Raw genomic sequence first — 25,256 nt, forward strand, 5'->3', positions numbered from 1 at the left:
CTTCCGCCACCTTTTGGAAAAGAAAAAAAAAAGTAAACATAGGGAAGAAGGTTGAGGAGGGAAGGGGGGAGATGCAGACTGGGCAGGGAGCATGAACGGGGCGGTATGTCATCCCTGCCTTGGGCGGCAGATTGCTTTGGGTCACCCTTGAGAATGAGTGCTTTCTTTCCTTTATAGAATAGTAACATAACCACTTACATATGTGCATAATAGCTAGGTGCAAACACATAAAACCAGACAGAGCTGGTGTAAGTTCTCACGCCTAGATACGTGTGTAACTGAGTTCGATCCAGGCTCCACCCATGTGTACATCTACCTGTAAAATATGCTTTATGTAAATTATGCACCTATGTACAGAATAGCACAGGTGGAATTTTGGCTTTTACAAACACATGGCTATACCATTATTCTATATATTTACGTGCGTAATCAGCATGTAAATATCAGTGCCTGTTATGTAGGTATTCTGATGTTAGGTTTTAACCCATAAATCACCCCTGTTGCAATAAAAAATTAAATAGGCATTTATTAGATAAACACGATCACCCCCCCCCCACTCACTTCATCTACTGTGCTGTCACCCCTCCCCTGTTTGTTCCTTTTTCACGTTGACGATTCATTGGCTGCACAAATGTATTTCATTCCATTGGAAAAGGAACCCAACAGTGGCACCTGCACAGCAAAAACACCAATAAACACTAATGTATATGTTTTTTGTACTGGTCAAGGATCCCTAATTAGCTGGAAAATAAACAGCCGCATTTACAAATTATAAACGCCTAAGAATAAAAGTCCTAATTATATATTTAATTATGTGTAGATGTAATCAGTATTTCAAGGTAGTTAGTACATTTTAAAGGGGGAACATTCTTTTTCTCAAGCTTTAATTATATATGTGGCTTACATGTCACAGTTATGTTCCGTTTGCAAGATATTGGTGCTTATTTACTAAAATGCGGTAATGACTTGCAATTCTGTTCAGTAATTACCAAAATTACCGTGCAGTAACTGCTGAGCTTCTGCGTAAACGTTTGAGCGTTCCCAGCATCTTTCCATACAGTTAACACGGAAACAGTTTCCTTACCGTGTTTTAACAGCATTGCACATAATGTGATGCAGGTAGCTGAATTTAGGTGATAGTAACTGCATTGCCTGTCTCATTAATTGGCCCAGTAACCGTGGTCTCACCCGTGCGTTAGCTCCAGCCCAGGGCCACAAAAAAAAAAATCCTTTCACAAACTTCACAGTCTTCGCTCACTCGTAGGCCACTCTTACCACACACATATAATGTGTACAGCACTGCGTACATCTAGTAGCGCTATAGAAATGATTAGTAGTACCTCATTTCCAGTCCACTTACAGTCGAACTGGGGTGGGTCAGTGGTCCGGAATAGCAATCCGGGGGTCTGGGAGACACTTTACCAGTTCCGGGTTCCATTCTGCTCTTCATTCCAGGAAACACACTGCACTCTGAAGGTTTAACAACAAATCTCAATTTTTATTTAACTTCTGCAAAAGGCAGTTTGCAACGTCAATGATTCTTCAGAGCAATCACTTTTAGAAACTCTTATCTAAATCACTCTAATGCTTCTGCTGTTTGGGGGTGGTGGGGGGAAGGGGAGGGCACTTTACCACTTTCTTCCCGGGTGTACAGGGGATTCTTTTCATTATTTGTTAGGGCTAGGCCGGACTCCCCAATTCGCCCGAAGCTCTGACATTTTCACCAGTTGTTGTGAGTGGGCTCCAACTGCTCCATATTTCTAGCCCAATCTTAAGGTGGTGCTCCAGGATTCCCTTCTTTTTCGGATCATTTGGCAGTGGCTTGCAGGCAACCAAAGACCCTTTCCTGCTCTTCTTTCCCCTTTTTATTCCCTCCTAAATTCCTCCTGATGGGCTGGGCTTCCACCCAGGGACCACACAGTGACTCTACAGAGACTTACTCTTCTATTAATCTCCAATCTAACAGGGGATTACATCTCCATCCATTCTCCCGAAGCTGCGTGCTAGGTCATGGAGGCAGTGGCATTCCTTGGTCGGCTGCCATCTCCCCCGGTGCATCACCATTCCCTCCCATGCATCACCTCCAAGTCCTCCCTCCCAGGTGCATTCTTCCTACCTGTGGGAGCTGGGGGCAGCCGCGCTGCTGATGGCTCTGCTGGTTCCCTGCTTTCTTTGCCCCAGAACAGGAAAACAGGGAAAGCAGAGAGAGCAGGGAACTAGCGGAGCCGACAGCCACGGGGCTGCTCCCTGCACCCCTCCTGGAGAGTGCACCAGGGGCGGACCTCCCCCACTGCCCCGCCCTCAGTACACCAGTGCAAAGAGGATAACCTCCCAATAGAATAATTACCATTCTTTGGTCAAGGCTATACCAGTAGCTGCCCTCCACTGCTAGAACCTCCAAACAAACAATCTCCAATCTCTCATTCTCTGCTCTGTTCCATGTTTGCTGTCAACGTGGAAGTTAGTGCAGGTTAACTGCAAAGGTGCCACACTGTTAATTTATACTTAGGCTCACATTAAGAGCAGCTTAGTAAATAGACCTTCTTATGTTAAGTTTGATTTTGTAATTCATCTAACTTTAAAATTTTCAGTGATTGAACTATTATCTTCCTCAAGATCATTGGCTGGGAGATTCAGACTTGTGGTTATTTTCTGAAGTTGAGCACTGTAGGTTGGTTCATGTGCCAGTAGGGGGCCCCCTAATATAGATGGCTGCCCTTCCTGCCCACCAGTACTTTATCTCCACTGTATTCCCATGCCCTACTCTAACCCTAATGGTCAGGTAACCTGGTTCTCCTAAGTTCCAAGACAACGGTTGACCTCTAGATCTAATGTTGGTATATCTTTTGCTTTCCATTTTTTATGTTGTTTACCTGGCTTCCAGTGAAGCTGTGGGGTAAAGTTTAAACTTTGGTGTCTAATGTTTAAAGCGATACCATGGGATTGGACCAAAGTGAGTGATAAACTAGAAATATACAGCATAAGCCCACTCAAGATCTGAGGTCTGGACAAGAATGTAAGTAGGTCATTCTGAAGGCATTTAGAGGTCCTTTTATAACGGCGCACCAGTGTTAAATATGCATGAGCTAAATACTAGGGACACCTATATATTTCTGTGGGTGTCTCTAGTGTTTAACGTGCACTAAAAATGCTAGTGCCTTTGTAAAACTCCCCCTTAGATTACAAAAATCACAGGTTTCCTCTTTTGTAATATGTTGCCACAAGAAATTAAAATGATCTTAGATTATATTTGTTAGAGATATGGAAGCAAAGTTATGAATTATGACCATTTAAATGCTTTTTAGATAAGATTATGATTTTTTAAAAAAGTTTTCTTTGCTGGTTTTATTTTATGTATTTTATTTATATGTGACTTAACTATTATGTGTATCTGCTTTGTATGTTGCATGGCAAAAAGTTAAATAATAAGTGTTAAATTAAATTGAAATGTAAGTATAAAGTAACTCCATGGAAATGAGCTTAAGCCTTTTATTGTCACTCACTCTTAGGGTTACAGCAGGAGCATCAACAGTGTTGGATGTCTGATCTAGCACTGAGAGCAGTGGCGTAGCTAGGGTAGTTGACACCCGGGGCCGGTCATTTTTTAACCCCCCCCCCCCCCCCCCAAATCCAGTACTAGGCATACCGAGAATACAAAACACTCAGGACCTATAGAGCAATTCTAGCATACCATAAGCAGTAATTTGTACGAGTCACACAAGGAAAAGGGAAGCATCTTAAACACCACAGTGAGCACTAGAACATCAATTCACCTATTGTAAAACGAAAACAGACAGATTAGTACAGATCGTTGATCCTGCACAGTCAATGCCAACCGAAAGGCATGTCTTTTTCACAAACACAGATACATCCTAATCCACTATAGAATAAGTAATCATAAACTTTCTATTTAGACAAAAATTAAACTGAACCCCCGATGCCAGACTCTGCATACAATGCAACACCACAGAAACAGAAAATGTCCCCTAGTACTGTGCAAAATATAAAGACAGCAGATGTAAATTTGAAAAAACTAACAAATATCAATCACCACTTTACAAATTAACAAATAGAAATAAAACAAATACAGAAAATAAAATAATACCATTTTATTGGACTAATACATTTAGCTTCCAGAGGCCAAAATCTCCTTCCTCAGGTCAATACAGTATAGTGCTGTTACAGTATCCTATCCTGAGCTGAGGAAGGGGGTTTTGTTCTCTGAAAGTTAAGTCAAAATGTATTAAAATTAGTCCAATAAAAAGATTACCTTATTTACATGTTGTATTTATAAACATTTATTAACACAGCTACAATATTATATATCCTAAAGCAAAAAAAATAAAAATATATATTTTATTTACAGTTTGTTGTCTCTGGTTTCTGCTTTCCTCATCTTCTTTTCACTGTCTTCCTTCCATCCAGCATCTGTCTTTGCTCTCTCTTTTTGCCATCCAGTGTCTGCCCTCTCTAATGTTCCTTCCATCCACTGTCTGCCCTCGCTCTCCCTTCCATCCACATCTGCCCTCTATTTCTGCCCCTTCCATCCACCATCTGCCCCAGTCTGCCATCTCTCTCTCCTCCTTCCATCAACATCTGCCCTCTCTCTCCCCTCTTCCATCCACATCTGCCCTCTCTCTCTCTCTCTCCCTTCCATCCACATCTGCCCTCTATCTCTGCCCCTTCCATCCACCATTTGCCCCAGTCTGCCCTCTTTCTCTCTCCCCCTTCCACCCATCATCTGCCCTTTCACTCTGCCCCTTCAATCCGTCTGCCCTCCCTCTCCCATCCATCCAGGGTCTGCCCTCCCTCACGCTCCCCCTTCCATCCAGGGTCTATCCCCTCTCTCTCTGCCCCCTCTTTTCAGCCCCCAGCCAGTTCTCCCTTTTCTCTCACTAGTTCCGAGCTTCAGCCCCAGCCAGTTCTCCCTGTCCCCTTTAAAGCCCCCAGTCCCCACAGTTTCAGCCCCTGCCCCTTTTCAGCCCCCAGTTCCAGTACTAGCCCCCTTATCCCAACTACCCTCCTTTTCAGCCCCCAGTTCCAGCCCCCTTTATCCACCACATGCCTTGCATCCCCCCTTTTCAGCCCCAGACCCATTCTCTCACCTGCCCCAGGCATGGACCCATTTTCCATCCTGCCCCCTTGTCAGACCCCAGTTCCAGCTTCAGACCCCTTCTCCCATCTGAGCACTCCCCTTCCCAGTCCCCTTCTCCCCTCTGAGCACCCCTCTGAGCTCCACAATCCCCTTCTCCCCTCTGAGCACCCCTCTGAGCTCCCCAATCCCCTTCTCCCCTCTGAGCCTCCCCAATCCCCTTCTCCCCTCTGAACACCACAATCCCCTTCTCTCCTCTGAGCTCCCCCACCCTCTCCAATCCCCTTCTCCCCTCTGAGAACCCCTCTGAGCTCCCCCACCCCACCCACCCCAATCCCCTTCTCCCCTGTGAGCTCCCCCTCTCCCATCTGAGCCTCCCTCCATCGAGAGCCGACAGAGCCCTCGTCTCCTGCCACCACCCTGCCTTTTTTTTTTAATCCCTGCAGCAACGCAGGCAGCGTTTTGTGTCTGCCCTGCATGTGCTGTGAAGGCAGAAAATCGTCTCGCTGGCGTCGGGCCTTTTCTCGCAGTGTCCCGCCCCCTTCTGAGGTAACTTCCTGTTTCCTCAAGGGCGGGACACAGCGAGGGAAGGCCCGACGCCAGCGAGATGATTTTCTGCCTTCACAGCACGCAGGGCAGACGCGAAGCGCTGCCTGCGTCGCTGCATGGATTAAAAAAAAAAGGCAGGGTGGTGGCAGAACACAAGAGCTGTCGGCTCTCGACGGAGCACCCCCCACCCGCTGGCACCCGGGGCAGACTGCCCCCACCGCCCCGCTCTTGCTATGCCACTGACTGAGAGTAGCTGCTGGCCCAAAGAGAGGGTCTAGTGAATTATTTCTCTTTGTTTCGCTTTTGACTGCCACTCCAAGAAGCAACATGCAGCCACTGCCCTAAAATCTAGGATTGGTTAAGGAGTAAGGGTTTCTCATCTCTAGTTGATAGCTTTCACTGTTAGGCCATCTTGTTCTGTGTTGAGAGAGAGCCCCATTTTGGGGAACAGAAAAATCTGATTTTTGTGCCTCAGGGGGTTTGCTCTGGGGTAATAGTTCTAAATGGGTTAGTTTACCACATAACGGGGGAAAAAAAACCCAAGTACAAACCCATCAGAAATAACAAAAACCTTTTGCTGAAAAACATACAATTTTATTTATTTATTATAACCCCAGGTTATACCCTTCCTATCGCAGACAGCCTAAAAATTCTCGGAGTAACAATCGACCTCACTAGAGAACCAAGCAAAATCTACCATAAAGAAAAAGTTCCACTCAATGTGGAAACTTAAACGCGTGAAACCGTTCTTCCCGAGGGAAATATTCCGGAACTTAATACAATCAATGATACTGAGCCATGTATACTACTGCAGCGGTATCTATGCGGGTTACAAAGAACAAATTATAAAGAAACTTAAGACAGCTCAAAACACAGCAGCCAGGCTTATATTTGGAAAAACACATTTTGAAAGCGCCAAACCCCTCCGAGAAAAACTGCACTGGCTCCCAATCAAAGAACATGTCGCTTTTAAAATCTGCACCCTGGTTCATTATCGACGGCAAAGCCCCGGGATACATGACAGACCTCATAGACCTGCCAACCAGAAACACAACAAGATCAGCACGAACATACCTAAATCTTCATTACCCAAGCAGCAAAGGACTCAAATACGAATCAGCTTATGCATCCAGCTTTTCCTATATAAGCGCACAACTATGGAATGCACTCCCCAAAATAGTAAAAACAACGTACGACCACCTAAATTTCTGGAAAGAACTAAAAACACACCTGTTCTGAAAGGCATATCCCACCGACCCCACATAAAAGCCTGAGTACCTGCAACACAACAAAACCAAAGATTGGAATGGACACACCCCAACTTCCCTCTTCCTCCCTAAATTCCCCATTGTACCTACCTTACATGAACCTTATTCTACCACAATAACACCTTGTATTTGTTCATGCCGGAACTGGCGAATGCCACTATGGTACTATGTAAGCCACATTGAGCCTGCAAATAGGTGGTAAAATGTGGGATACAAATGTAACAAATAAATAAATTAATGAAAGAAGTAAAGACCTCAGAAGATCGCCTATTGGCACAAATAGCACTAGAAGGAGTCCTTGTAATGTTCTTTGTACTTATAGGAGATTTTCTGGGGTCCTCTTTTTTGGATAAATTGTATATTTTTCAGCAAAATATTTATTTCTGTTAGTTTTCTATATGCCATGATAGCCAGAGTATGTTGGATATGATTTCATTCTCTGATTTACTGCCAATATTTGTGTCAACATTTGTATTGTGTCAAAAGAACTTCTTCTGGAGCTTATAAGATGTTCATGGGGTTTGCCAGTGAGGAGAATGGTAATAGTCTGTGTCCACCTGGATATAAAATCTTGAGTTTTCCCAGATTGGAAAAAAAAAAGGTGGTGGTTTGGCGATAATTGTATAAGAGTTTTTATAAATTGGAATTGATTGATTCTCTTAGTATTCCTGGCCTAGACATTTGTTCTGCAGGTTTTATGACTTCATTGCGTGAATCAGTGGGCTTTGTGTTAGTTTATTGTCCTTCAGGCCCTGGGCATGCTGTTAGACAGTCTTTGTTGATTTCATTTCTCAACAATTTTTACATGTTGATTCTATGCTCTTGTTAGGTGACATTAATCTTCACCTTGAAAAAGTTGAAGATCATGAATTCAAAGATTTCTTATCAATTTTAGACACTCAGGCTTTAGTAATTATAGACCCACAAATTACTCAGGAAAAGGGTCATATTTTAGAATAGATCTCTGTTTTTAATGGATCAGTTTCTCATTTGGAAATTAAGGATGTTGTTTGGAATCTAGTCTCCTGGTCTGATCACTCCCTGGCTGAATTTACACTTTCCTTAATTATTTCTAACCCTTCATGAGTTTCTAATTCTGTTATGACCAGATGTAGCATAAATCCATCAGAATTTTGGACAAAGGTCCTCTCTCAGTTGGATTTATCTACTGTCTCAGATCAAGACCTCTTGTCTCTTACTCTAACGCTTTCCATCACCATCCAACACAAACCCTGCTATAACTCCAAATGCTTAACCTCTTCTCATTTCCATTATCCATGATGTATTGTAAGCCACATTGAGCCTGCAAAGAGGGGGGATAATGTGGGATACAAATGCAATAAAATAAATAAATAAAATAAATTTAGATACTTGGCATAATGTGCTTTCTTCCACTACTTATGCAATTTCACCTGTTGTTATTATAAACTGAAACCAGTTGGACATCAAGTTCCATAGTATATGAAAGAACTCATTGAGTTAAAAAAAAAAAATGTCACAGTGTAGAACACCGATGGAGAAAGACAAAAAATGTATCTATTTGGCAAGAGTGGAAAAAGGTTTTTAATCAATATAAATTTGCATTGCAGTCTGCTAAACAAACTTATGCCACTCATATTGAAACAAATCTTTGAATCAGAAAAAACATTTTGGTTTGTTCCGTAATTTAACTTTTTTGGAAAAAAAAGATTGATGACTTAGTCTTGTCTGACTGCTGATAGCTTAGTGTTTTATTTTTCAGATAAAATTTTTAAAAAGCAGAGAGTCCTTTCCTCCAGATTTAGAGTCAGTGATCACATATTGATATTATGATGATGATGATAGCTCCCCAGCAGAATTTGGTCAGTTTTTCCAGAGCTTCCAATCTGTAAGAAAATTTTTATTAAAGAAGCTTTCTAAATCTAGCTGTCAACTGGATAGCTGTCCATTTTATTTAATGACAGACATGCCGTCTCAGTTAATTGACTGGCATATCTCTCATTTAAATGATTTTTTACAAAAGGGAGTTTTTCCATCTATGTTGAGCAACTTCATTTCATCCTCTCTTTTGAAAAATGTGAAGTTGGACGATGGTTTACTTGCCAGCTATCGACCAGTTGCTAGCATCCCCTTATTGCCAAAATTATTGCTATGTTATGTAGCAGAATTAATGTCTGATTTCTTGCTTAACTTTGATTGTTTGCATACTTTACAGTTTGTTTTTTATTCATTTCATTCAACAGAGGCTGTTCTATTGGCAATTACTTCAGAAGCCAAATCTCTGTTTGCTCAGGGTAAGGCTGCTGTATTGTTACAATTTAATCTCACCGCAGCCTTCAATATAGTAGACCATGACAGTTTGTTATAGAAACAGTCTTTTAAGCCTTACAGGCCATGTTTTGACTTGGATAAAGGAATTTCTGTTTCATAGGCATTATCAGGTTAAAATGGAAAATATGTATTCTTCTTATTGGTTTTCACCTTGTGGAGTTGCTTGCGGAGTCCCGCTTTTTCCAACATTATTCAATGTTTATATGACTTTGTTTGTCATGGTTTTCTTGCATTTGGTGGTAATGTTTTTGCTATTAAGGTACAAGATTAAACTTGAATTCTCAACCAAGTCACCTCCACCTCTCCTTCCCTTAGTCCATTCTCTCAGCCCTCCAACTCCCGCCTTCTTTTCTTCCTTTTCTGAAATCACTGAAGAGGAAACTGCACATTTTCTTTCCTCCTTGAAACTAACTACCTGTTCCTCTGATCTTATTCCCACCCATCTACTTAGCACTGTCTCTCCTATTGTCATCCCTTTTATCTGTCATATCCTCAATCTTTCACTTTCAACTGCGACTGTTCCTGATGCCTTCAAACATGCCGTAGTCACACCACTTCGTAAAAAACCTTCATTGGACCTACCTGTCCTTCCAACTATCGCCCTATCTCCCTCCTCCTTTTCCTGTCCAAGGTACTTGAACATGCTGTTCACCGCCATTGTCTTGATTTTCTTTCATCCCAAGAAATTCTTGATCCACTGCAATGTGGCTTTCGCTCTTTTCATTCAACTGAAACAGCACTTGCTAAAGTCTCCAATGACCTGTTCCTGGCCAGATCCAAAGGTCTCTATTCTATCCTCATCCTTCTCAATCTATCTGCTGCTTTTGACACTGTTGATCACAGCCTGTTCCTTGATACGCTGTCCTCACTTGGATTTCAGGGCTCTGTTCTTTCCTGGTTTTCTTCTTATCTCTCCCATCATACTTTTAGTGTATACTCTGGTGGATCCTCCTCCACTTCTATCCCACTATCAGTTGGTGTACCTCAGGGATTTGTCCTGCTTTTGACACTGTTGATCACCACCTTGATACGCTGTCCTCATTTGGATTTCAGAGCTCTGTTCTTTCTTGGTTTTCTTCTTATCTCTACTATTGCACCTTTAGTGTATGCTCTGTTGGATCCTCCTCCACTTCTATCCCACTCTCAGTTGGTGTACCTCAGGGCTCAGTCTTGGGGCCTCTTCTTTTCTCCATCTATACTTCTTCCCTTGGTACTCTGATCTCATCCCATGGTTTTCAGGATCACGCTGATGACTCCCAGATCTACCTCTCCACACCAGAAATTTCAGCAGGAATCCAGGCCAAAGTATCAGCCTAGATGTCTCACCGCCATCTGAAACTAAACATGATCAAGACTGAGCTTCTTATCTTTCCCCCTAAACCAACTTCTTCTCTTCCCCCACATTCTGTCTCTATGGATAACACTCTCATCCTCCCTGCCTCATCAGCTCGTAACCTTGGGGTCATCTTCGACTCCTCTCTCTCATTCTCTGCACATATGCAACAGACTGCTAAAACCTGTCTTTTCTTTCTCTATAATATCACCAAAATTTGTCCTTTCCTTCCTGAGCACACTACCAGAACCCTTATTCATGCTGTTATCACCTCTCACTTAGACTATTGCAACTTGCTTCTCACAGGTCTCCTACTAAGCCATCTCTCTCCCCTTCAATCTGTTCAAAATTCTGCTGCACGACTTATATTCCGCCAGTGTCGCTATGCTCCTATTAGCCTGTCCTCAAGTCACTTCATCGGCTCCATATCCATTTCTACTCTTATTGACTTACAAGTGCATTAACTCTGCAGCTCCTCAGTACCTCTCCATTCTTATCTCTCCCTACACTCCTCCCTGGGAACTCCGTTCACTGGGTAAATCTCTCTTATCTGCACCTTTCTCCTCCTCCGCTAACTCCAGACTCCATTCCTTTTATCTTGCTGCACCATATGCCTGGAATAGACTTCCTGAGCCGGCAAACCAAGCTCCATCTCTGGCTGTCTTCAAATCTAAGCTGAAAGCCCACCTTTTTGATGTCGCTTTTAACTTGTAACCCTTACTCACTTGTTCAGCATCCATTTTTATCATTCCCACCTTCGTAATTCCCTTATCTCTTATTTGTCCTGTTTGTCGCTCCTACTTAGGTTGTAAGCTCTTTTGAGCAGGGACAGTCTCTTTATGTCCAGTGTACAGCGCTGCGTACATCTAGTAGCGCTATAAAAATGATAAGCAGTAGTAGTACTATTACCTGTTGAGAAGGATATCCTTTCTATTTTGCTTAATATTACTTCATGTATAGAAAAGATTGAGCAATTATCACATCGCCCATGGTTTTAAACTTAATACTGATAAAACAAAATTACTGTGGTTAAATCGGGCTGATACAATTCCAGGATCTAAGATAGTGTTGGGTAATGGTCTGTCACTTGATATTGAAAACGTTTCAAAGGTATTGGGATTGTGTCTAGATACTAGCTTATATTTGGTTCCACAGATAAATCATGAAGTGAAATCAATCTTTTTCAAATTTCATCAACTGACAACTATTCAGACTATTTTTTCAGTAAAACACTTTGCAATTTTAGTTCAGTCATTGATTTTATCTCATTTAGATTATTGTAATGGTTTGTATTGTTTTTCCTCATCTACTTCTCTTGCTGGATTAGTTATCGCAAAATACCGCTGCTAAGTTGATTTTTGAGGAAAAAAAAAAGATATGACCATGCAACCCCATGTCTTTTCCCCTATATCAGCTAGAATCCTTTTTTAAGTTAGCCTGTTTAATTTACAGGATATTTGATGGTTCTTTTCCTGATTATTTGTCGAGACTGTTTGTGTTTCCATCATCTCCTTCTTCCTCTAGATCAGGAAAAACCTTTCTTCTTTATTTTCCGTCACTAGTCAGAGACATAAGAAATCACTAGAACTCTTTTTCTTAGCAGGCTGTTATATTCTGGTGCTCTTGCCAGTTTCTCTTAGGACAACATCAACTTGAGTTTTTGTAAGAATTTGAAGACGTATCTATTTCAAAAATACTGTTGTTAAACTGTTTTCTTCATTCTGTCTTAATTTTGTTACCCGCTTTGAACCAATAATTGGAAGTTGGTGGGCTGTAGCATCTACTGTGGCTGTGTGAGAACCCCAAAGTGACATTGGTGGCATTGTCCAAGTTGCATAAAATCTAATTTCCTACCATGGAATGCAGCCATGAGCATGTACATGAAAAGGCATGCTCATAGGAGGGCACCTTTTGGAGCCCTTTCAGAGACCAAGTGGAGTTGCAGAGTTTCTTTCTGTTGCAGTAAGAGTAGTTTTCAAACTGACTAAGGTGAGTCTATCCCAGAGGCCCAATGGATTCTTTTCTTAGTCCAGATACCTGCTCTTCACCTCTTACCTCAGTTCTGTGCAAAATCCTGTTGTGCCAGAGGTGATTATGGGACCTCAGACTACACAGAATACTGTTGGATATCCTGGGAATTTAAGCTCTTCTCCTGCATTGACTTTGGTTCCACAAATGACTTTAGGTTCCTAGATGGACAGGAAAAAGATTCTTCAGTTAACTGAAAGTTTTCATGTAAATTTGGCTTCTTTAAAGCTGGAGGTCTTTCCATGTGTAAGTGTTTTGACACCACCTATGGGGGAAGCTCCTAAGAATGTGACTAACATGGACCTCTGGTGGTTAGTGTAGGATGGAGATTTCTGTGAAAAATTGCTTACATCAGTGTATGTTTATTTATAGGGTCAGATACTCAGAAATCTAAGGAAATTTGGAGGTTGGTAAGGTTGAAGAACAACTGGTGCCTTATAATTGGTCATTAAAATCCCTAAAAAATAAGAATGTTGCTCTGGTGAAAGTTAATGTTTCCTTGAAAATAAGATAGAGGACCTAGAGAATAGACTCTGCTATAACAATTTGAGGTTTTTAAATATTCTTTTCTCTACAACGATACCACCTCGTGAGATGGTGAACAAATGTTTTAGGGAGGTTTTGTGTTTAGAACCATTATCTTTCCAGTTGTGTCAAAAGTTTATGTGGGTAAATCTGAGAGAAGCTTTGGTGAGGTAGTTGATTTGGAGGGGGAATGCCATTGCTAGCGGTCAATATAGTTACTCTTACATTTGTACATACTCCTATGCAGTCCCCTCCGATAGGAGAGGCTCTTTGTTGAAAAGGAGAGATCAAGGGGGTGGGGGCCTCCTTATATGATGTGTTATCTTTGTCTCTAAAACATTTTGAGTTGGTCTGTGCTTAAGGAGGTACACGATTGTAATATACCATGTAACAGACAGGCATTGTTGAAGAGGAGAGTGTGTCTCTCTAATAGAATGCCTGTTTGACAGGAAGACTCAGAGCACTGGAAATTAGGAACAGAGGATGTTCCCTAGGTGAGGAGAACCAGGATTCAGAAAACATACCAAGAAGATTCTATCAGAGTGTGTTTGTGAATTTACAGCTTAAGAATAAGGACTTATTTCCTCATAAGCGTGTATTGTGTTTGATCATTTCCATTCACGAAGTTCAACTTTTAAAATGTTATTTTTTGTTGGAACATCATCTGTCTGAAGAGCAATTACTTTGAAAACTGGAAGTCCAATCCTTAAGAGCCCTTATGTTAAGCTTTTCCCTTCCCTGTTCATAATAAATCCTGGAGTTACAATGAGTTGTGTCGGGTCTCGGCAGCCCCCATGATGACTTCTCACAACTATGCAGACGTAGAAGTTTGGATACATTTGCATAAGCTTGTAAATTGGAAATTCCACATCAGTATATTGACCTTACGAGTTCCAGTACAGGCCTATGATAGACTTCACATTCAGATTATTTGAGAAAAGAGGTGCCAGGTCATATTGTAGTCCATATTACCACCACTTCTTTTCATGGGGTGCTGAATGCTCAGGCCAGTAATTCAAATGTTTTCTATGTGCTGTAATGCCGTATCAAGGACTTATGCAAACAGTGTGGCCACATAGGGTACAAAAATTGCTTCCAGCCTACTCCCTCCTCTTATTGGCAATGGTGAAGCGGGCAGGGAAGAGGAAGTGCTACTGAATGTGGGTCACACTAGGTGCAGCTATAGCTCAATACAGTCCTGCTTTGTTGTTACCTCATTGCCATCTTATGTATTTCTCATTTGCATTTTCTTCTGTTTCATTAAGATGATGTCAACATGTTTATATGTTCCATCTAATACTACTTAAACAAGAGATAGTAATAGGCACTCAAAAGTGGAAATGAAAATTTAATATTTTTTCTAATAGATTAGTCTTTTACCTGTTTAAGGGGTCAAAAGTGGTTGATATTATAATTTAAAACAAATCGTTTTGGGCTTTTTTCTTCTGATTTAGAAGTGCTGTTGATTTTGTTTTCTATTTTTGATGTCTTTTATCTCTTTTATAGCTTTTCTGCTGTTCCAGAATACTCCCATATTCACCAAAAGTAAAAATTTCAAAGTCATTTCTGCAAGGAAAGCATTTTATCACCATAAATTGGCTATCTGAAAATTGCCTACATTTATGCACATATTCTCTTCATAAAGGTGGTTAATAAATCCCAATAAATAAATATTGGGATTTATTAACCACCTTTATGAAGAGAATCACCCAAGGCAGTGTACAGCAGGTCCAGTTTAACATAAAACTTACAATTTTGTTAACATTGTAACAATAGTAAAATGACCAAATATAAACACAATAGATGAGGTAAACTTTGAAATATGATGTCGGTACAATACAAACAATATCATAATACACAGTATGGGAGAATATTCAAATAACAGATATAATATGCTGTCATCATGATAATATCACCTAGGGATCCTTTTACTAAGTCATGGTAAAAAGTGGCCTGTGGTAGTGGCATGTGTTTTTGGCACACTCGGGGCCAGTTTTTACCACGTCTGGGGAAAAAGGGCATTTTTTAAAATGGGCCGGGAAAAGAGCCTGCGGTAAAATTGAAACCAGCATATGCATATTTATGGCCTGATCCCTTAACGCCATCCATTGATCTAGTGGTAAGGGCTGACACGCTACATGCGCAGTGACCAGTCGGCGCGTGCCAACTGCTGATTAACACCAGAAATGCCACGTGTGATAGGAAATAAAAACGAATTTGTCTCGGTGTATAGGCGCATGCCAAATCCAAAATTACCTCCAGGGAGGGCGCTGTCCTGGTGATAGTCTCATTTTGGCGCACACTGCACGCACGTAGAGCCTACCGTGCCTTTGTAAAAGGGCCCCCTGATAAGCACATGTTATATAAATCAACAATTTAAACATACAAAAAGTAAAATGAAACAACCACACAACATTCCATGAAAGTGTCCTCCATTTTAATCAACAGAAAAGACCCACTGAAACTATAGTTTTCAAGGAGAGGTGAAAGTTCTGGATTTAGGGCAAGGATTGAAACAAAGAGCATACAGTTGTAGTTGACAATAGGATCTATAGAAAAAGGAAGTGCTAGTCTGTTCAGGTACTTTTTCTTTGAAAGATTGTGCAAAGTCTGCTGGTGAAAAGCATCCCTGACATTGAAGCTATGCCAGTAGTTTGAAAATTCTCTACGAAAGGGGTAGTCAAGGAAATGTTGCAAATAAAATAAAATGGTAATTATCTCTGACCAACTTATTTTTGATTCATCACCAATATAGCAAATGCCAAATATTTGTTTAGAGATGTTGGAGTAAATATTCAACTGGTGGTATTGACGGGTTTCCTTGGCCGCTGCCAGTTCTATGCCCAGATGTTCAGTCCAGGCACGGACATTGAAAATGAGGTTATGTACGGTTGGCTATCGCTTATGCCAGCTATTTCCAACCCATTGCTCGGGGCATATCTAGGCCCATCGGGTTTTCAGGATATCCAGAATGAATATTCATCAGATAGATTTACATCCACTTTCTCAATTGCATGCAAATCTAACTCATGAATATTCATGGTGGATATCCTGAAGGGACTAGGTGTGTCCTGGGGACTGAGTTGGGAATGACTGGCTTATGCGGTTAATGCGATATTCAGCACTTAACTACCTAAGTTAAACATCCAAAGATAGGACTGTTTTATGCTGTCTGATTTGTCCGGTTAACTTAGGTGATGTGGAGGGGCATAATCGAATGGGGCGCCCAAGTTTTCCTGAGGGCGTCCTCGCAGGACGTCGTCACGAAGGGGCTTCCATCTTTCGTTTTGATAATACGGTCGGGGACACCCAAATCTCCACATTTAGGTCGACCTTAGAGATAGTCATCCCCGGTTTTCAGTGATAATGGAAACCGAGGACACCCATCTCAGAAACAACCAAATCCAAGCCATTTGGTCATGGGAGGAGCCAGCATTCGTAGTGCACTGGTCCCCCTCACTTGCTAGGACACCAACCGGGCACCCTAGGGGGCACTGCAGTGGACTTGACAAATTGCTCCCAGGTACATAGCTCCCTTACCTTGGGTGCTGAGCCCCCCAAAACCAACTCCCCACAACTGTACAACACTACCACAGCCCTAAAGGGTGAAGGGGGGCACCTAGATGTGGGTACAGTGGGTTTGTTGTGGGTTTTGAAGGGCTCACATTTACCACCACAAGTGTAACAGGTAAGGGGGGGATGGGCCTGGGTCCACCTGCCTGAAGTACACTGCGCCCACTAAAACTGCTCCAGGGACCTGCATATTGCTGTCAGGGAGCTGGGTATGACATTTGAGGCTGGCAAAAATATTTTTAAAGTTTTTTTAGGGTGGGAGGGGGTTAGTAACCACTGGGGGAGTAAGGGGAGGTCATCCCCGATTTCCTCTGGTGGTCATCTGGTCAGTTTGGGCACTTTTTTGAGGCTTGGTCACAAGAAAAAATGGACCAAGTAAAGTCGGCCAAGTGCTCGTCAGGGAAGCCCTTCTTTTTTCCATTATTGGCCGAGGACGCCCATGTGTTAAGCATGCCCCAGTCCCGCCTTCGCTATGCTTCCGACACGCCCCCAGGAACTTTGGTCGTCCCCGCGATGGAAAGCAGTTGAAGATGCCCAAAATCGGCTTTCGATTATGCCAATTTGGGTGACCCTGCGAGAAGGACCGCCCATCTTCTGATTTGTGTTGAAAGATGGGTGCCCTTCTCTTTCGAAAATAAGCCTTTAAGTGCTAAATATCAGCACTTAACTGCATAAGTTCCGACCCCGCCCCGGACTGCCCACAGAATAGCTGGTGTTCAGGTTAATGGTCTGTGGTGATATTCAGCGGTACTTACCAGTTAAGTATGGCTGAATATCAGCGGTTAGCCCCACGCATGTGATTAACTGGGCAGGAGCCTCTCCTGGCCGCTTAAATTGCGTTGAATATCGACCCCATTTTGTTTGTATCTTGTCAACTACTATAAAATCTTAAATATTGAAAAACAATGTAAATTATATTATAATTCCTATCATGTCTATGCTGTAACAGCTTGACCGAAAATCAGTTGTCCTGCAGAGAGACAGATGTCACCAAGGTATTACTTTATTTCAAGATGTAAAACTAAATAATACCCTTGGACCTTCCAGTCAGCTGATGTGTTGTCTTTGATGCAGTTGCAATTTGTATGCAAGAAACAGTATATTCACTAGACCTAAAGTTTGTTGATCTCTAATATTTTGTCTAATATTTACTTGAATAACAGTTATTAACATATTACTGTTTCAGAGAAAGCATGCCAAGTCACTTTAAATTTAAGGAATACTGTCCGATGGTCTTCCGCAACTTGAGAGAGAGATTTGGAATCGATGACCAGGACTTCCAGGTACGTTCACTATCAGTCATTATCAAGCAGAGAGACCGGGTAGAGCCAATCTGTCTTTGTTTTATTGCCATGGGTCCAACCTTTGGGTTTGTACTGCTTGAAAAAATTACACTTAGCTGTTCCTGAGGCCAGCAAAAACATGAACCCTTCGAAAGCTAATCAAAAGATGTATTAAGTTAGTCCAATAAAAAAGGTATCATCTTATTTTCTTTTCTCTGTTTTTATTTCTGTTTATTACATTTAAAAGTGAACTATCATGTCTACCACACCATTTACCTCTAACTAGGAAATTTTTATCCCCTCAGTTTTGGGGGAACTGTAATATCATCAGGACAAGGGGCTTTAGCTGATTGTTACTCCTCCTCCCCTTCCTCTTGCTTCTGTGCTTACTGCATCTACTCCATAAAGTATAATTAGCTTGGACTGGGCTTTCTGCTTGTTCTTTCTCTTTTTTTTTTTTTTTTGGTAACAATATTTCTTTGAATTGTGCCTTGCACTCCGTTAATTGTGGACTTTAGATATGATTCTCTTTTTTTTGTATATTTCTTTAGTTCTTTGTGAGATATATAAGGAGAATTAGTTGGATTTGTATTAATTATATATTTTGGGTCTTTTTCTTTTTTATGAGAACTTTTACTCCTTATTATTGAGATTTCATATCTTTCTGTTCAAGAGTTTTCTTGTAAAATTTGAAAATTACTTATAAATTAAAAAGAAAAGGACAAGGGGCTCTAAAGCTAAATTAAATAAAAGCGGAGATAAAGGACAGCCCTATCAGGTGCCCCTGGAAATTTAAAAGGCCTCCAATAGTTTCCCACTGATCATGGCAACTGGTCTTAGGTATAACATTTTGACCATTGACCGAAACATTAGCCCTATTTTAAACCAGAAGCAACTTGAGCGAGTAAAATGTTGTTTTACATGCCAGGTAGGCATTTATAAAATTGACAGTACACAGTAACTTAGATTGTGAGCCCACTAGGGACAGAGGAAGTACCTGCATATAAATATATGTAAACTGCTTTGGTTGTACCACTGAAAGGCGGTATATCAAATCCATGACACTTCACATGTAGGTGTTCTTGATGGTGGGATCAGCATTTAAGTATGTGTGCAGACCCCCTGTTTGAGGGCATTTTCTGGGGTTACACAGTCAGTAAGATGATAGGGTCTGTGGGGCGGGGGGAAAAGGTATCTTCAAGGCTCTCAATTGTACCTATCTTTTATGGTAATTAGTTACTGCACCTTGCCCCTGCCCCCTTGTAGGGTGCTCTCAAAAATAAGTCCATTCCACATACAGTCATGTAACTGTAACTCCAACTTAATAGTAACCCGGTGGACTAGGAACCGTCATTAATCAAGATGAACAACAGCAATCCCCCCCCCCCCCCCCCGAGGTAGTTATAGTTTTTTCTATAAATGTATAATAGTATACACAACAACTTTTACCCTATTCCAATCCCTGCAAGAACACTTGATTCTCCCTTGCAGTCCTCTCACTCACTCACTCCTTCCTAGGCTGTACAGGCAGGTTCCCAGGAGTGTTGCTGTATTAACTGGCAAAGGGTCTTCTTCCCTTATGGACTGCAGAAGCATCTTCTGGGGACTTGTCTTCCCTCCTTGAGCGATAAGAAACTCTGCTGGTTTGTGCTTGTTCACCTTTCAGGCCAGTGTGGTAGAAAAAGGAACCCTTCAATGTGGTGCTTCCACCCTGTACCTGGGGTAATGCCAAGCAGGATATGTGACCAAGGTGAGGTATTCTGCTGATGTGGAGTTTCTATGTACAGAATCCTCCATGTTCTGTTTTTCCCTATAAAAGGTGTGTTGGTGTTCTAGGGACTGATGTTGCTTTTTTATATGCTCTGTGGCAGTTAACAGGAAGAGTGGCAACTCTGAAGGTTTAGCTACTATGGGGGCGGAGCCATGGATAGTCGGCCCGCTCACTGACGTGGCCCTGTATAAAATACACACATAAGCCAATTTCTACCAAAACATAGATGCACAAAGTTATGCGCGCCTCAGGGCAGGTGTAAATTTGTGAGGCAGTGTTATAAAGGGAGATGTATTGCCTGTATAAAGCACGTAAAGAAATGATCTTTTGAATCGGTGATGTCTCCATTTTGCTTGCCCATACTTGGAGGTACTGCTACTATATACTGTGTCCTTATTTTGGAAATGGGGATGGATCCCCACATAGAAGACTTGCACGCGGTAATGTAGATCAACCAATTTTGGATTACTTTGCTCACTGCCCCCCCTGCAGACTATCAGTTGGCGGTGGCGGCGGCTGCCCTCCCCCCCCCCCCCCCCGTGAAAATGATCGCTCACCACTTGCCACACTGACAGGAATTGTCAGCAATATTCTTAGAAACAAATTGCTATACATTGCAAAATAAGATAGCAGATGTAAATTCTCAAAGTGGACATATTCCAACACTAAAATGAAAATAAAATGATTTTTTTCTACCTTTGTTGTCTGGTGACTTTCTTTTTCTGATCATGCTGGCCCAGTATCTGATTCTGCTGTTATCTGTCCTCTTAACTCCGTTTCCAGGGCTTCCTTTCCATTTATTTCTTTCCTTTCCTCCTTTCTTCTTCATTTCTGGTCCTCAGCTTCTGCCTATTTTCTTCATCCATGTGCAGTTTTTCTCCTCTCTTCCTTTTCCCTCATTTCATCTCCTTCATCTCTCTTCCCTCCCCTCTATGTCCAGCATTTTCTCCTCTCTCCCTGAGCCCTGCCCTTCTATCCATGCTCCTCTGTCCCCTGCCCCCTCCATTCATCCTTTTCCAGCAATTCCCCTCTCTCCCTGAGCCCTGCCCTCCCAATCCATGCCCATCCATGCTCCTCTGTCCCCTGCCCCCTCCATTCATCCCTATCCAGCAATTCCCCTCTCTCCCTGAGCCCTGCCCTCCCAATCCATGCCCAACCATGCTCCTCTGTCCCCTGCCCCCTCCATTCATCCCTATCCAGCAATTCCCCTCTCTCCCTGAGCCCTGTCCTGCAATCCATATCCATCCATGCCCATCTGTCCCCTCCATTCATCCCTATCCAGCAATTCCCCTCTCTCCCTGAGCCCTGCCCTCCCAATCCATGCCCATCCATGCTCCTCTGTCCCCTGCCCCCTCCATTAATCCCTATCCAGCAATTCCCCTCTCTCCCTTCCATGACCCCACCTCGCATCCATGCTCCTCTCTCTCCTCTCGCTCCCATGTCCCAGCCTGGCCCGCCCTCTTCTCCCCCCCTCCCTTCGCATCCATGCTCTCGTCTCTCCCCTGCCCTCCCGCTCCCATTGTTCAACTGCCCGCCCTCTTCTCTCCCCCCAACATCCCTTTTCTTTTTTTTTCTTTTTAAATTTACCTCCGTGGCGGTTCCGGCAGCGCAGCGTCAGGGAAGGAGGCAGCGCTGCGCTCCCGACGTCTCTAGCCTTCCCTTTGCTGTGTTCTGCCTTCTTCTGACGTCAAGGAAATGACGTCAGAAGAAGGCGGAACACAGCGAAGGGAAGGCTAGACGTCGGGAGCGCCGCCTCCTTCCCTGACGCTGCGCTGCCGGAACCGCCGTGGAGGTAAATTTTAAAAGAAAAAAAAAGAAAAGGGATGTTGCGGGAGGGTGAGCGAGGTGAGCATGGTGCGGCGGCACCCCCCAGAGGGAAGCGCCCCCTGCCATGCTTACCTCGCTTACCGTGTTAACGCGGCCCTGCACATGCTGTGTGTGCTGCAAACTTCAGCATGTGGAGAAGGGAGTGGGTCCAATGTCAGGCTATGCAAGCTCTGAATGTTGCCAAAGATGGAAAACAGTGTACAGCTGGTGTGTCTGGATGGCTGAGCTTCTCCTGCACCAGTAGATATGGACTGAAATGGCAGCAAAACCATGATTTAAGAAAGCAGTTAGAAAAAGAGGGGAGAGGTAGCCTAGGATCAATGGATTGTTTCCAGCTTTTGCTTCCCTTTCCATCTTTTCTTTTACTGGAGTCTTGGGAATGTGTGATAAGTTATGCTGGCCCAAACCATGATGTAATGAGTGAGCCCATCTGAAGAAGGAATTTATGTGTGTGTGCGATCTCTAAAGCCTATGTGAAACAAAATCTGCCAGCACATAAATGTTTACGTTGCCATATTAACCCCTCTGCTATTGTAGATGTGCTTGTAAAATGGGTGCTCCCACTGCATGTTACATTCCGGAATGGACATGGATGCACCAGTATTTCAGAACAGGCTGTACGTCGACGGATCCTGTTCTGAAATACTAGCAAAACTTGACACATCCTGATCTGGACATCTCAATTCCAGTTTGTCTGTTATATCAAATGACTTATTTCATTTTGTGGGAGAGAAGACAGGAAAAAAGGAATCTTTGTGATCAATGCTGGGAAGGAAGGAGGGGCAGTTGACAAGGGCACAAAGCCACTTGTAGATGGAATAGTGACTGAATTACAACTATGGGCTGGCAGCATATGAAAGCCAAAAAGAATACTGGAAGGGGCTGCTTTAATTTGATAATCACCCCCCAAGCCTGAGAGATGGGCACCTAAAACAGGACATGATTACTGAAAGTAAAATTCAATGTCTTAATTTTACTAGACATACATTGTTCATATAGATGGAGAGGTAATTAGAGGTAGATGTATATGGGGCAATTTTCCAAGACTACCTCCTATTGTTGCAACATGTACAACCTTTGCACCAGTTCTCAAAAGGGAGATTACATGTGTATTTTCCCTTTGAAAGCTGCTTAGGAAATAGTACCTGCACAGTATTGAATTGAATTTATTATTTCTTTATCTAGGTCGGAGTACAAGCAAACATACATAAAATCAAATTAACAAACCACAAAAAACATAACTACAAAAACAAAATGAACTTTAGCAGTAAAAATTGTTTCAAATGCGCCTTAAATGTAGACAAGCAGGTTTCACTTTTGAGCCACAATGGTAGTTCATTCCATTCATTGGGTCCAGAGATGGAGAAAGTACCAGTCCGTGTGACCTCTAAATGTACATGCTGAAGTGCAGGTACAACAAATACGCAATTTATATTGAGAACTCAAAGATCCAGCTTCTTGTGCAGGTACTTTATCTGGGGAAGACAATGCACATAGGGTCTTGTTTACTAAGGTGTGCTAAGGTTTTGCACCTGACCAGTGTGTTTTCTAGCTAAAATGGTGTCTGTACTCAAATATCAGGCCATCCTTCAGGGATGGGATGATCACTGAGGGACCCACCACTCAATACTCAGGCCCCCTGCAACTAGCCACAGGATGTATGAAAAGGCAAAATTGGTGTTAAGAGCCTAGGCTCTTTCATTAATACTTGGGGACCTTGGGTCAATTTTAGCATGCAGTGGAAAAGATGCCGGTACTCGGTACCCCCCCTGAAAAAATGCCCTGCCCCTAACACACCTTAACTGCAAAAGTGAGAGTGCATTAGATGCAGAATGTCTGCATTAACTGTTGGTAGCATTCTCAGTACTTTTGGGAGAGTTGCTGTGCAGTTAACACAGAGGTTTACTATATATTGACTGCATGCCAGATAATGCAGAATACAATCGGCTAAACCTCTGGAGGTATAACTAAATGCACAGCTTTGTCTGCCATGTTAGCAGTTAATGCATGGCATTGATCTCAACATTAATTGCAGGACACAATTCCTGCCCATTCTCTGCCCAATACATACACAAGTGCGGAAAGCATATAGGGCATGATTCATAATGTTCTTTCCAACTCCTGTGTGTCTGTTGTGCAATTTGGGGGATGGGGCAGTGGGATGGTGGAGCATGTATGGGGAACTTGTCTTATGGGTAGGGCAGTTTGTGGGATGGAGGGGCAATTGCAGGGAGTACTTTTTGGATGCAATTCCTTTTCAAAAATTTTGCGGTACATCGCGGTAGGGGAAGGAGGGAATTTTTGGGTGCGGGGCAGTTGGCATGCTGACGCGACATTAGAGGTGGGCAGTTTGTGAAATGGTGTTAAAGTTGCAGGGAGCAGATTGTCGGGTTTTGGGCATGTTTCGGTAAATTGCAAAGTTGGGGGCAGTTTGGGGTGTAGTTTTTGGGGATGGATGCAGTTACATGCAGAGGGTAATTTTGGGGGAGGTAATATGGGGGTGGTGGAGAAATTGTGGAAGGTACTGTAGCTTTAGGGAGTGGGGCATTTATGCTCGGGGTGTTTTTTTGGGATGGGGGTAGTTAGGGTGGTTGGCGAGTAGAGAATGGGGAGAGGCAGTTTGAAAGGAGCCTAACTGCTGTTTTACTGTGGGTAACTATCTAAGTAACAGAAGCTGGAACTCCTTCTCCCATAGAAATGCATTAGGCTAGTTTTTGGGGTAGGGCTCAGAGTGGAGGAGTAGCTTAGTGGTTAGTGCAGTGGACTTTGATCCTGAGGAACTGAGTTCAATTCCCACTGTAGCTCCTTGTGACTCTGGGCAACTCACTTAATCCTCCATTGCCCCTGGTACAAAATAAGTACCTGAATATATGTAAACCACTTTGAATGTAGTTGCAAAAACCTCAGCAAGGCGGTATATCAAGTCCCATTTCCTTTTCCTTTTCCCTTCTATGGACCCCCCCCCCCCCCCCAGTCTAATTTTGCCTATTAATTTAATGCCTTTTTTTCTTTTAACCTGTTTTTACTTGCATTGTTTTAAATTTTCAGTTATTTTGCCCTCAAACAGACATTCTTAACCCCAGAGTGGATGAGCAGCCTAGTGGTTAGTGCAGTGGACTTTGATCCTGGGGAACTGGGTTCAATTCTCACTGTAGCTCCTTGTGACTCTGGGCAAGTCACTTAACCCTCCTTTGCCCCGGGTACAAATAAGTACCTGTGTATACTATGTAAACCACTTTGAATGTAGTTGCAAAAACCACAGAAAGGCTGTATATTAAGTCCCATGCCCTTTCCCTTTTGTATAATTCTTTCCAGCTTTTATTGGGATGAGAAGAATAAATGTAACAATTTCCACATTAACGTCCGCTAATTCCTGAGTTAAGTAATTGAGGTTGAAGGGGGGCAGACTCAGGAGTAATGTCAGGAAGTATTTTTCACGGAGAGAGTGGTGGATACGTGGAATGCCCTCCCGCGGGAGGTGGTGGAGATGAAAACGGTAATGGAATGGAAACATGCGTGGGATAAACACAAAGGAATCATGTTTAGAAGGAATGGATCAATGGAATCTTAGCAGTGGCAATGCCGGTAATTGGGAAGCAAAACTAGTGCTGGGCAGACTTCTACGGTATACGCCCTGATCGTGACTGAATAGATATGGATGGGCTTGAGTGTAAATTTGAAGGGGCTTCGACGTTAG

The 25,256-nt window shown here is 42.7% G+C and overlaps 1 protein-coding gene across 1 annotated transcript in view; it reads left to right on the forward strand.

The window, feature by feature from the left end:
- The window catches only part of PIP4K2A (phosphatidylinositol-5-phosphate 4-kinase type 2 alpha), a 497,878-nt gene that overhangs the window by 281,341 nt on the left and 191,281 nt on the right, over positions 1 to 25,256 (forward strand). The window contains exon 3 of the mRNA XM_030199347.1: positions 17,865 to 17,961. Coding sequence (XP_030055207.1) covers positions 17,865 to 17,961 — 97 coding nt within the window. The remainder of the gene's footprint in view (positions 1 to 17,864; positions 17,962 to 25,256) is intronic.

The sequence above is a fragment of the Microcaecilia unicolor genome, chromosome 1, assembly GCF_901765095.1.
Source record: "Microcaecilia unicolor chromosome 1, aMicUni1.1, whole genome shotgun sequence".
NCBI lineage: Eukaryota > Metazoa > Chordata > Amphibia > Gymnophiona > Siphonopidae > Microcaecilia > Microcaecilia unicolor.